The sequence below is a fragment of the Rattus norvegicus genome, chromosome 14, assembly GCF_021556685.1.
Source record: "Rattus norvegicus strain SHRSP/BbbUtx chromosome 14, alternate assembly SHRSP_T2T, whole genome shotgun sequence".
Taxonomy (NCBI): Eukaryota; Metazoa; Chordata; class Mammalia; order Rodentia; family Muridae; genus Rattus; species Rattus norvegicus.
Window position 1 is genome coordinate 4,274,121 of NC_141547.1, and position 12,882 is coordinate 4,287,002.

The 12,882-nt window shown below is 45.6% G+C and overlaps 1 protein-coding gene across 4 annotated transcripts in view; it reads right to left on the bottom strand.

Moving 5' to 3' along the window:
* Lrrc8c (leucine rich repeat containing 8 VRAC subunit C) overlaps positions 1 to 12,882 on the bottom strand; it is a 91,259-nt gene that overhangs the window by 60,045 nt on the left and 18,332 nt on the right. For 2 of the 4 annotated variants that reach the window (XM_087582393.1, NM_001037179.1), the window contains 1 exon segment: positions 6,132 to 6,202. The exons of the other annotated variants lie outside the window; for them this stretch is intronic. In XM_087582393.1, coding sequence (XP_087438519.1) covers positions 6,132 to 6,161 — 30 coding nt within the window. In that variant the 5' untranslated portion in view covers positions 6,162 to 6,202. 4 annotated transcript variants of the gene reach the window in all.

Consider the following 12,882-nt stretch of genomic DNA (forward strand, 5'->3'; position numbering starts at 1 on the left):
CCAACACTCTGAACCCTTTCACTACCATGCCCTCTTCCTGGTGTTATCTTCGCTCCCTGTGCTGTGTATCTGTGTTCTTCACTTGTGTTTGGTCTGCCTCCTTTATGCAAGGTAAACTCCTTAAGAACCTCCAGTTTGGCCTTCACTCCTTCCTTCCTTTGAATGCCCAGGCACGTACATGCACTCACTAGATAACTGATGAAGGAATGAGTGAAAATCAGTGTAAGCACGACTGGAAATCCCCTCTGTTGTGGTTGTCAGAAATGCACAACAGAAGGGCTGCAGGGACGGCTCAGTCACTACGAGCACTTGCTTTACTTGTAGAGGAGCCAAGTTTGCCTCCCAGTCCCACACACGGTCTCCCAACCACCTGTACGAAACTCTAGTTCCAGACAGAGGCTCTGATGGCCTCTTCTTGACTCTGGACCAGGCATTCGCGCATGACATAGAAATAAATAAATCTTTATGAAAAATGAATGTAAGAAATATCCGTTGACTCTCAGAATTTAGAGTGGGTGGACTTAGTTTTGAGAAGAGGGAGCAGACAAGAGGCACTCTTGTACTGGGCTCTCCTGAAGCATGGGTTCCCTTACAGTGTACCTAGCAGTGGTATGTTCACTCCATGGTTCTAAGACCCGCCCACTCCACGAGCGGAAGTGCAGGCCTTCACCAAGCAATGGTTCTTTCTCGGTGACAGTTTAGGTCACAATCCCTAAGGGTACGTGGCCGGTAATGAACAGGCACAGAACAGTGTGACGGCTTCAGGATCGTGTAGGTGACGCGGGAACAGGTTCACACTGATGATCCTCTTTCAAGGAGATACTGCCTGAGTCCTACTCAAGTAACATAAAGGGAGCGAATGCTGTAAGCAGCTACGGTTGGCTTCCTCATCAGAGTGTCGAAGGCTCTTATTTTAAAGAAGAAGGTGGAAAAAACTATATATTCCAGCCATTTATTTACCACCTCCCCCACCTCCACCTTTGGAAATAAATGCCAGGACCCTGAATATTCCAGATATGCCCTTTACCGCTGGTCTACGCCTGCAGCCTCTATTTCTGACCAATCTATACCATTACCTTGATCCACATCATGATCATAGCACAACTGGATGGCCACAGGAGCCTCTTAATTGATTTCCATTCTTCTATCATAGATTGGTCTCCACTGAGCAGCTAGAAGGAAAGCCTTAAAATTCTGGCCTTCTCCTGTGAGCCAACTCCCAACAGCTCTCCGTCTCATTCAGGGAAAAGCTCCTTCGCTCCTGCCTTTAGCTAGTCAGCTCTGTCCTGCTCATTCTATCTGCTGTGGCCACGGTGACCCTTCTAGACAGCATTAGAACATTCCACATCTACCCCCCCAATTCAGGACCTTCATAAGTTCAACTCCTCTGCTCAGAATTCTCCCCTTCCTGGTAATAGCACACTAGCACCTCTCACCTTCTTTTGGGGCTTCTTGAATCTGACTCAGATCTCAACCACTTTTGACCCTCTCTCACCGCACGGTGGTGTACGTCATCACCACCTCTTATCTGGACAGTGACACCGCAAAGCCAATTTAACGTTAGACCCCACAGCGCACACTTCCTTTACTCTTCCACACCAGCCATCCCAGTTAAATATGCTGCAGATTTCAACTGCTTGTGTGTTTCCTTTCCTGTCTTCGTCCGTTTGGAGTCCCACCAAAGCAGGAATTTCTTTTGCTTAATTTGGGAGTTATTTTTGTCCCAACTGTTTAGGATAGCATCTGCCCGTGGCCTGTGTTCCTTACTGGATGCAGAGAACTGGATAAAGAAGGAATAAAGAAGTAGAAAGAGGGTGCACAAAGAAATGGCACGGGAGTGAAGAGAAGCAAAGGAATATGGGCGGCGAACAGATGTCAAGGGCCTGGTAGTGAGCGTGCACACTCCAGCGTGTGCAAACGCAAAACGCTTCGGTGCACTGCACTGTGCCGGGATTCCATTTGTCGAATAGAAAGTTTAGGAAGGACTGGTTGTTAAAAGACCTCCATAACAGATTTTAAACAAGATCCAAACACTGTTAGAGGAAAAACATGGGGAAAATATGTCAAGTTAGAGGCACAGGCAAGAACTTCACAACAGAACTTCAGGTGCTGAGAAACAAGGCCAATGATCGACAAAGGGGGCCTCATCCGACCAAACAAACAGCTAATCCAGCAAAGAAGTCTACAGAAGGAGGAAAAAAAGATCTTTGCTTGTGCGCCTGACGGAGGATTAGTAGCTAGAATATACAAAGAACACAAGAAGCTTAACAAGAAATGAAATAACCAGGTCAGTACCTGGACTAATGAGACGAACAGTTCCCCAGAGATGGACCAGAAACAATAACTGTGAAAAATGTCCAGTTCCACAAGGGACTAAACGCGCTTTAATGCTGCACTGAGGCTCTGTCTTACCCCCATTAGAATGGCAGTCCTTAAGGAAATGAACCAGGTAAGGCACTCCGTGCCTTCAATCCCAACCCTCAGGAGGCTGAGGGCAAGCTAGTCCACATTCCAATATGCAGTACAGAGAGAGTGCTTTGTGACCACGAGGGCAGGGCTATATATAGTGAGACATGTTCTCAAGACAAAAATAAAACAAAACCCCCAAGGGGGTCTAGAACAAGCCTATAGGTCGGTTAGCCCACGACAACATGAAAAATGGGTACTGTGTAGAAAGGTCCCTGGGGTCCGGCTAGGAGTCCTCGTGACCCTTTGGGAGCTACTTTTGAAACCTGGGCAGCGTTTCGTGTTTGAGTACATCTGTGTAAGTATGCACCAGGAACCACCCAGTGAAGAATCTACTGCTAGAACCCTGGCTGAGCTAGGATTGCAGGATTTACTGGAAATCCTGGGATTCGGGGGGGGCAGGGGACCCATGCAAGGTGTGAGAGGTCTCTCAATGTTGGCCACAGGGCAGAGCCATCCATTCCTGAGTGAGTTAGACTAGAGTCTCTGGCGTAGTACCCAGCCATGAGGTGTTTTATTTTAGTTTGTGCACCAGGGTTTTCCTTTCTAGATAGAGGGGGTTTTGTTAAAGCAAGATCGATATTTTTAGCTTCTGTTTATCAAGCAAACACAGGAGCAGGACCCTGGGTTTGGATCTGTTTTCCAAGAAACATCTTAAATAAAAGTAAAGTAACACATCGGAAGGCCTTACGGGAAGACCAGAACTATGCGCAACTCTAATGAATGAAGAGTTTGCTTACATAGAATGGTTTCAGTACGCCATGATCGATTAAATGATTGATTGATCGATTACAGCTAGGGATTGAACAGATCCTTGAACATGCTGCACATATGCCGTACCACTGAGCGACACCCTCAGCCCTGTATTTATTAATGTTTGACACAGGGTATTACTGTGTAGCTCTGGCTGACTTGGGACTTGTTATGTAGATGGGGCTGGCTTTGAACTCATAAAGATCCCTTAAGTCGGCCTCTCAAGTTGCTGGGATTAAAGGCAAATGCCACCAGGCCTGGCTGGGCCCATTTTAAGATCACATCTTTAGCTTATATTTTCCTTCACACAACAGGAGGACTGACAGATGCCCCATGAACTCAACTTTGGAGAAAAGCAGCCTGCTTGAATACTACTGAAGGGTGCTCGGGCCATAGCTACAGAGCCCTATTTTGAGAGCCTGTGGCTGAGTGTTTCCATACATAATCCAAGGCCAACACTTCCTACCTGCTGTGGACACTCCTTCAGTGCTTGGGCTATTTATATACTGTCTCATCTATCTCTCCTCCCACACGGCAAAGTGTAAGGGCAGAGTCTAAGAGCCTTATTCAGGCACTCCCAGCTCCTGACCTAGTTGCCTGGGCAGTAACGGTTCACACCACACGGAACTGTACATGCCTATGGTTTAGCTCCACCACATAGTTTCTGAACATTTGAGCAGAAAAGTTAAGATGGGGTCTGTGTTTGATAAATGGAAGATAATAATATTGACCTTATTTGACCAAGGTGCCCCACTATGTATAAAGGAGAACCCTAGAACACAAACTAAGGCTTAAAGTGTTACCAAGAAGGCACAGACACCTCACGTGAGCTGCATTATTTAACTCCTCCATATCCCAAGACTCAAAGTCCTACAAGCCTACGTGTGTGGGAGAAGTTGAGGTTTCAGTTAACTATTTTGTCTGGGGTTTTACAGGGGAAGTCCTGAATGTCGCCCAGGGGAGCCAGTTCACAGTGCTGTGAAAGTGACATTCTATAGACAACACTGCACTTCTTCCTGGTCTTTCTCAGAAGAACTCATCAGCCAGGAGGCTGCTTTCTCTTCTCCCACTGTTTATTCAGACCAATATCAAAGGGGCTCTTACCTGAACTAATAGGAATTGTACCACATGAGCTCCCTGTGACATTTATATAAGCACAGGCCATGATTGGATCCTATTGACCACCATTGTCCGCTATTGGCATTCTAGGCATTGTCCTCTGCAGGACTATGTGAAACCCAGGGGCTCTCACTACCTCTCATTTCCTAGAGTGGACAACACAGATGTGTTTTGTTTGTTCTCTCCCTGGTTTCTAGCTCTGTTTGTCAATTTTGAGCTCTCTAGCCTTCGGTCCTTAATAACATCACAGAATTTAAAAGCAGCCTCTGCTTCACTCAGGGCTTGGATGAGTCCGTTCTCTGGTCTGCAGACAGTTCATAGCATATTTATATTAAATACGTGTCATTATCACTCCCTTCAAGAAATAACAACCCACAGGTTCAATTTTTAAATCTATTGATTCATTTTAGGGAGAAAAAAAAATGAGGGCTTGCTCAGTCTTGCCCATACGTGAGCCTAATATTAAACCAGAGACAGCACCCAGGAGAATCTTTCTTAGACTGAGGACATGGATGTATATTTTTAAATCATAGCCATCCTGCCTCCCTCGCCACTTCTGAGTAAAATGCCACAGAGAGCGAAATGTTTGAGATAAGCAGAAAGGACTATCTGAAAATGTTCGCGAGGTGAAGAATTCTCTCGTCCTCTCAGATAACGTTCTACAAACACAATGTATCTCAAACGGCTTCTTTCCACGTTTCCAAGCAAACACACTCAAACAGATTAATTAATCAGTCTCCGGCTGTCCTCAGATGCCATACTTAAAGCTGAGTATGATGTCACGCAAATGATTCTCATTCAATGAGAATGTCAACCAGAAGAGGTCTCACGGAAACAGAAAGCCTCAGAGCAAACGAATGAGTCTCTTACCAGAGAGGCTGGTTAAACCAAACAGCTGAGGGGCCGAGGCCATCAGGGAAAGCCTCTGTTCTCGGGCTTGATGCTCTCCTCCTGTGAGACATCGATTATGCATCTGGGTGTGGTCCGAGGGGACTTTTGGGAAGCATCATAAGCTTCAACAAAAAAATTGCAGTTGAGGGAATATAGAGACACCCCAGGCACACCCCATTCCCGAGGGGCTTCTAGGAACATGCCTGCTCCTCGTATGAGTGACATTATTGTCCCCCCTTCCAAATAATTTTGCTTTGACTTCTAAAATACTCTTCAGGGTGAATCTCAGTTGGTAGAGTGCTTGCCTGGCATGCATGAAGCCCTGGAGTCCATCCCAGTACTGCCTAAACTGGGTGTGGTTCCCCAAACCAGTAATCCTAGCACTAGGTCGGGGGAGGCAGGAAGATCAGAAGTTCAAGGTCATCTTTAGCTACAGTGTTCTCTGCCAGCCTGGGATACACAGGACTCGAGAAAACAAAACAAACAAAACCCAAACCCAACCCAAACCAAAGAGCTAATAATATAACGTACAGATACTCATATAATATAGGATAGTATGCATTGTTTCGTTTGAGTCGAATTTTTTTCTCTCTGGTGTTAAAAAGGAGCCCATCCCCAATTTCTGCAGAAGCAAACTGTGATCATGGTAAGTACCTTTCAAACGACAGTGGCCCTTGATTACTGAAGTCACTGTCACAGCTAGACACACTATAACAAAGACATCACATGCTTGCAGTAACAACATTACATCCATAGCATTTAATCCAGAACTCAAAGGTGATTTGTGCAAATTCTACTCTTTATGAGCTGAACACATTGCTTTGTATGTGAAGACTGGTTAAAAAGCCCTTATAACAATCTATGTTAGCAGTGAAATTAATTAGAAACACTCCTGTTATTACCTTATATGTATATGTTACTTCTCTGAACATCTGTGGTCCCAGAATTCTTAGTCATAAGCAGCCACATTAATCTAAAAAATAAAAATAAATATAGGTCATCTTGACTCCATCTTGCACAGCACGTTCTGTTCGGTATAGCATCCACAGTGTAAGCTTTACTGGCAGCAAGGTCTAGGCTCGCAACAGGACTCTACTGGATGGCTTTTAACCTCTTTAAATTATGCACAATTAGAAAAAAAGTCCTGGCAATAAATGTAACAATTATGATTATTTTAAAAGGCCAAATAGAAAAGCTCAGCTTCTGTCTTGGGATCTTCTGGTATTGCCTACGTGCGCCTTTACCTGCATGGGAAGTTCATGGAAAATGCCCGTAAGAGCTCTCAAAGTGTGGTGCCTTCTTAAAACATTTGCATTGTGTAATTTCTCCCATGCCTTGACATGAGTCTTCAGATCACCCATCTTTAATCCATAGGTGCAAGTCAAAACCCCACGAACATCAGTCCTCTCTACCCAAGAGGCCCCAGATGAGCAATCTAGGTTCTCCAGGTTCAGTGTTTCAGTGCCTACTTGGCACTGGGTACCTCTGGAGCATGACTAAAAGTTTTCAGGAAGCTTCTATAGCCCAAACCAACAATGATATCTACTGAGGGGTTCCCTAAGAACAAGGGTTCATGGGTGGAGAATACATTACCACTGTTTCCCTAGAAGAATCTGCTGTTAGACTGCCTCCCAATGACTTATGCTTATACCCAGACATGTGCTGCTCTCTTGCTCCATTTAACAGGGCGGCAGTTAATGCTGACTCCTATCTGGTCAAGGTGCTGAGAATACGTGACTGATGAACGCTTCATCCTAAATCCTAAACGATATGGATCCTAAATCCGCATCATCACCCCCTCAAGGCCCAAGGAACATGGCAGAGGATGGGACAGAAAGAATGTAAATGCTGGAGGATATGGCAGTGTCATGAAATACTGCCATCCAGATATCACATCGCCATTGCAAACACACATGCTTGTGTGCACGTAGGCGCGTGCTCGCACATACAGACACACACACCACACAGACATACATACACACATGCACGCACCACACATACAGACACACATACATGCACCACACAGACATACATACACACATGCACGCACCACAGACATGTACTACAGAGACACCACAGAGACACAGACACACACACTACAGACACAGACACACACACCACAGACACAGACACAGACCACAGAGATATATATACACACACACATACCATACAGACACACATGCACCACAGACACACACCACACAGACATACACCACATACCACACAGGCACAGGCACACACACACACACACACACGCACACACACGGCAGCTAAGAACACCTGCGCGCGGCAGCTAAGAACACCTGCACAAGCCCATCCCTTTTAACCCATCTTAGATGGAGGAGGTATAGATGCCCCATCCCTTCCCAAGGAGCTAATGACTGGTGACAGCTGCTGGAGGCAGAAGTATCATTTTCTCTAGTAGTGAGACCAGTAGGGGATAAGCAAGATGAAGATGTTCACAGGCAAAGGAAGGGGGCTAGCGGTGGGTTAATTCTAACGCATTGCATGCACATCTCAATCTGTCAGGCGCACAACAGCAGCAAGGGCCAATCCACACAGTTAGACCTGCTGGTGTGACCGTAAGTCATTCTGAGAACACAGCTGCACCTATGGGGGTCTACTAGGTGTCATCAAACCGAGCCTAAGGAATTCAGCTATGGTTTATAGGGTTGAATGTCCCCTGAAGACGGATTTCCTGGGAGCTAAATCCTGTGCTCCCCAGGAATGGTCGATGCCGCTACTCTTACTATACGGATCGGTTCCAGTGTCCAGTTCTCCTCCCTCCAGCTCAGGGAGGCTGGCGTTCCAGTGCCCTGCCGGTGGGTATGGGCATGTGACTCAATATTAGCCAATTAAATGCCAATGGAGGTGACTTGCTTAACCGCCTAAGGAATTCGCCTACTGCCAACCTTTCTCCCTGTTTCTTACATGGGATTTCAGGCCTTGTAGTAACTATCTAAATTTGACCAGCTATGGATACATGTTAGCCATGGGAGGACATCAAGAAATAAGCAAGGCAACCCCTAAATGTCCTATGACCATGTCTAGAGTATTATAAGGGAGGAAAAGCAATGTCCTTGGTGTTTATACCACAACTATGTGTGTGTGTGGGTGGTGGTTGTGGTGCCAAGGTCAAAAGAAGGATGAGGGGCAGATCCGCAGGGCCAGTTCTCATGGTCATTTATTCCCGATGACTTTTGGCTTTGTAAGAAATATTCTGTTGAAAATGTCTTGTAGAAAGGATGTAGACTCAGCCATAAAGTCCCACGCTTTTACTATATTTGCTTTGTTGCACACGTGGTGGTCAGAGGACGATTTCCAAATATTCATTTTTCTCCTTCCACCATGTGTGTTCTAAGGATTCAACTCAAGTCGTAAGGCATGGTGGCAAGCACCATTCCCCACTGAGCCACCTGACCGTGTCTAAGCTTTTAGGAGTTAAGATATACGATAGTAAGTGAGATTTGGTCCTTTAAGCTGAAGGCTTTTATCTCTGCTCTCAGATTTCTGAAGTAGGAAGAGAATCTTTTCTGCAACGAGTGGGGCACCCATGGACGGAAACATGAGCGTACTATGTGGAGAACACTCGACAAGAAGCCCAAGGTCCAAACCCATCGCAGCGATAAACAGAGCCACATATGGAAACACAGCGTCAGTATTCTTGATTTCTCTCTCCTCACTCACATTTTTGAGCTGTGTCAGGATAAAGATGACTTAGGCGCAATTTTGGAAGGTATTGAGATTCAAGGAGTAGTTCACACACACACACACCCCCGCCCCAGCAATGATGTCAAATTGGAGGTCATAACAGAGAGAGGCTGTTGTGGCATACACATTGTGGTGATCCGTATATGCTTTATTTCCAATAGTATGACATGTAGTGATTTCTAATAGTGCCTAAGGAGTGGCTCTATTAGAGAGCATGGCCCTGTTGGAGTAGGTGTGGTCTTGTTGGAGTAGGTGTGTCACTGTAGGTGTGGGCTTTAATACTCTCCTCCTACCTGCCTGGGAGTCAGTAGTCTGCTAGCAGCCTTCAGATGAAGATGTAGATCTCTCAAATCTGCCTGCACCATGCCTGCCTGGATGCTGCCACGTTCCCACCTTGATGATAATGGACTGAGCTTGGGAACCTGTAAGCCAGCCCCAGTTAAATGTTGTCCTTATAAGAATTGCCTTGGTCATGGTGTCTGCTCACCAAACTAAGACACGCATGTACCAGGAAGGCCTGCAGATGCTGGTCCCTTGATATCGGACTTCCCAATCCACACCGTGGGCCAAGAAATTTCTGTTCACTGTAAGTGTCCCAGACTCTGATAATTTGTTACAACTGCACAAAAATGAAATACAAAGCATTTGGGCATGAGCAGAAAAAAACCCCAAAACCCCACAACCATCATAGTAACAAATACATAGGAAAATGAAATGTTAGGGAAACGAAAGTGGAGAGGAGATCAGGGCTAGGATGGAGCTCAGTTGGGAGTGTGTCTGCTTAGCATGCACCAAGGTCTGGGTTCAAACCCCAGGACTGCATAAGCTAGATGTGGTGACGTATGCCTCAGATCCCAGCACCTGAGAGGCAGAGGCAAGAAGACACAAACCAAAGTTTCCTGGGGAAAAAGGTGCCTCAGTTGAGGAATTGTCTTCATCAGACTGGGCTGTGGGGCATTTTCTTGATTAATAATAGATGGAGGAGGGCTCCAAGCACTGTGGGTGGTGATCCTAGGTTCTATAAGAAGGGTGGCTGTCCAAGTCACGGGAAGCAAGCCAGCACACAGCACTCCTTATGGACTCTGCTTCACCTTCTGACTCCAGGTTCCTGCCTTAAACTCCTGCCCTGGCTTCCCTCAGTGAATATAAGTTGTGATTAAGTCCTCTCCTTCCCAAGATGGTTTTGGTCGGTTTAACACAAAGGTCAATGCAAGTTCAAGGTCAATGTGATCAAGCTACAGAATAAAACTCTGCTTCAAGATTCATGTGATGATGATGATGATGGTGCATAAATATACTACTATATTGCCCACTGTAGAAAAACTGTCCAAACCTATGTGCCTGATGCTACTTACAACCTCCTCCCAGAAGAAATCAATATTTCCTGGAGAAAAATGCTTAGTTACTTGATGCTTATGAGTGTCAGTGACAAAAGACATACTCTGGGCAAGCAATTACCACCCAGAGCTGACCATCTGACAACCAAGTTAGTGATCTTTCTGATATTTCAATGTCAAATCTAATGATTTTTTGCCATGGTCTTTGCTATAAAATACTCTTACCCAAAGCAAGTCTTTGGGGTTGAGATGTAGCTCAGTCAGTGGTTCAATTCTCCAAAGTGATAGATAGATAGATAGATAGATAGATAGATAGATAGATAGATAGATGATAGATGGATAGATGGATGGATGGATGGATGGATGGATGGATGGACAGACAAACAGATGGACAAGTGGACAGGTGGATGGATGGATGGACGGATGGGTGGGTGGATGGATGGATGGATGATGGGTGGGTGGGTGGATGGATGGATGGATGGACAAGTGGGTGGATGGATAGTTGGATAGATAGACAAACACACAGATAGATGAGCAAGCCAATCTTTGAATTCTAAAAGAGCTTTCTCTTTATAGCAAACTAGTTACAACATTTTTGAAAAATAAGTCGTCCACTTACCCTCTTAATTTCAGGGAATGGGAGCTTTTTCCCTTAAGGCAGAGAGGGATCGTACAATGCTCAGGTTTTACAGGTCATGTGCTCTATTTTTATATACTGCCTTTAAAGCATGTAAAATCTATGTCAGAAGTGGATGGCATAAAAGCAGGCTGAGGATCCAGGTCGCATGAACCCTACGTCGTCATGCCTGTTCAGGGTTCTGAGAAGTCCCAGACAAGGCTCACTCTGAGAGGCATAGAGCTGCAGTTATTGGCTTCGAGGCTGAGACACGACAGTTGGAACAGTTCAGTGTGGAAGTGTAAAGGCCATTTGAAAAGAGTCGGTCTATGGGGCTTAAGATGACATACCATCTAAACTGGGAGCAGGCTTGAGAACTGGGCTGAGTGGGAGCTCCTCCTCAGGGCACGATTCGAAGAGAGTTGTGCCTCATGAGTGATGTAAGTCTAGAAATGAGGTGATAAGCCTTAATGTCTCTCCCATGTTTTAAGTTTGAGGACGCCCATTGCCAGTCTTTTATTCTGACCAACAATGCATGTCTATTATATTAGAGACAAAGTCCTTTAAATAAAGCTTAGGATGGATAAGGATGTGCTGTCTAAAACCCCGAAATAAAAAATGAACAGGACAGGAGCTTTTTCTGAGCTACCAAAGGGCAATTTAAGTGGCCTCCTCAGTGATTAAGGGAGTACGTCTTGTTTTGATTTTCTGACTAGTTTTGGCTACACTCCAGAGTTGTACTTGGGTCCAGAAGAAAACACCTAATGGCATTTGTTTCTTTAAAGCACATTTCCTAGTTGTAGATGTAACTGGGCAATGATACTGTAACATTTTTTTAAAAAAGATTTGTTTATTTTACGTGTGTCACATGAGTAAGCTACCCTCAAAGGGGAGACATGAGAGTGTCAGATCCCCTGTAGCTGCAGTTACAGGGTTGGGGGCCACCATGTAGGTGTTGGGAACCAAAGTCTGGTCCTCTGAAGAGCAACTCGTCACAGCTGAGGCATCTCCCCATCCTAAGAATCCCTTCGAAAGGGGTTGGGGATTTAGCTCAGTGGTAGAGCGCTTGCCTAGCAAGCGCAAGGCCCTGGGTTCGGTCCCCAGCTCTGGAAAAAAAAAAAAAAAGAAAAGGAATCCCTTCGAAAAGTAGCCCCTGAGAATCTGGGAAACAGTTTTGGCCATTCTGAGTTTGGCAAACTTTTCGCGTGTTTGACTCTATAACAAAGTCAGGTTTCAATTTTTGAAAAATTATCCTTTGACAACATTCAGAAAATGTTGGTGTTTGTCCTGCTGTGGTTTGCCCCCGGTGCATTTTGTGTGGATTTGCATCTGTCGAACAGTTAAAGCTGTAGCTCAGAGGTCATCCGCCTGTCAGCCAGAGGCTATGTTCAGTGTCCCATCTGTTTTGACAATGGACTCCTGATGTATTTAGCAGATCAGCACCTTCCCATTGGTCTGGAACACAAGGAGGGAAGGCTCCACAGCCATATGAGTTTGTGTCTAAGGAGAGCACCTACCTTGTACACATCAGCTATGTTAACATTCGCAGAGTCAGGGAAGCTATGATAGGTGATTTCACAGGCAAGAAGACAAAGGGTAAAAGGAAATGTGTGCAGCTGGCCGTGAAATGAAACAGCACCTCCCAGCAGACCCGGATGGATGAATTCCAGCACAGAAAGCCTCCAGCCCCAAACGCACAGCAGCTGAGGAGAGGTTTCGCCTTTCATGGACTGTTTCCTCCTTCCAGAGAGAAACTGAAATATGACATCACTTTTCCTAGTTGCCAACAAGCACTTCATACATTTGGAGCATGGGGTTTGAAAACTCCCCCTTTCTCAATATGTGACGCCGAGGAAAAGCAGTGCAAGTTATGGAAAGCAAACTGAATGGAGGAGCTGGTGGATTGTGCGCACATTGCTAAGGACGAGGAACCAGACATCTGCAGGCGTCCACCTGGTGATTTTTCAGACCCCTCCTCTCTGCCTATGG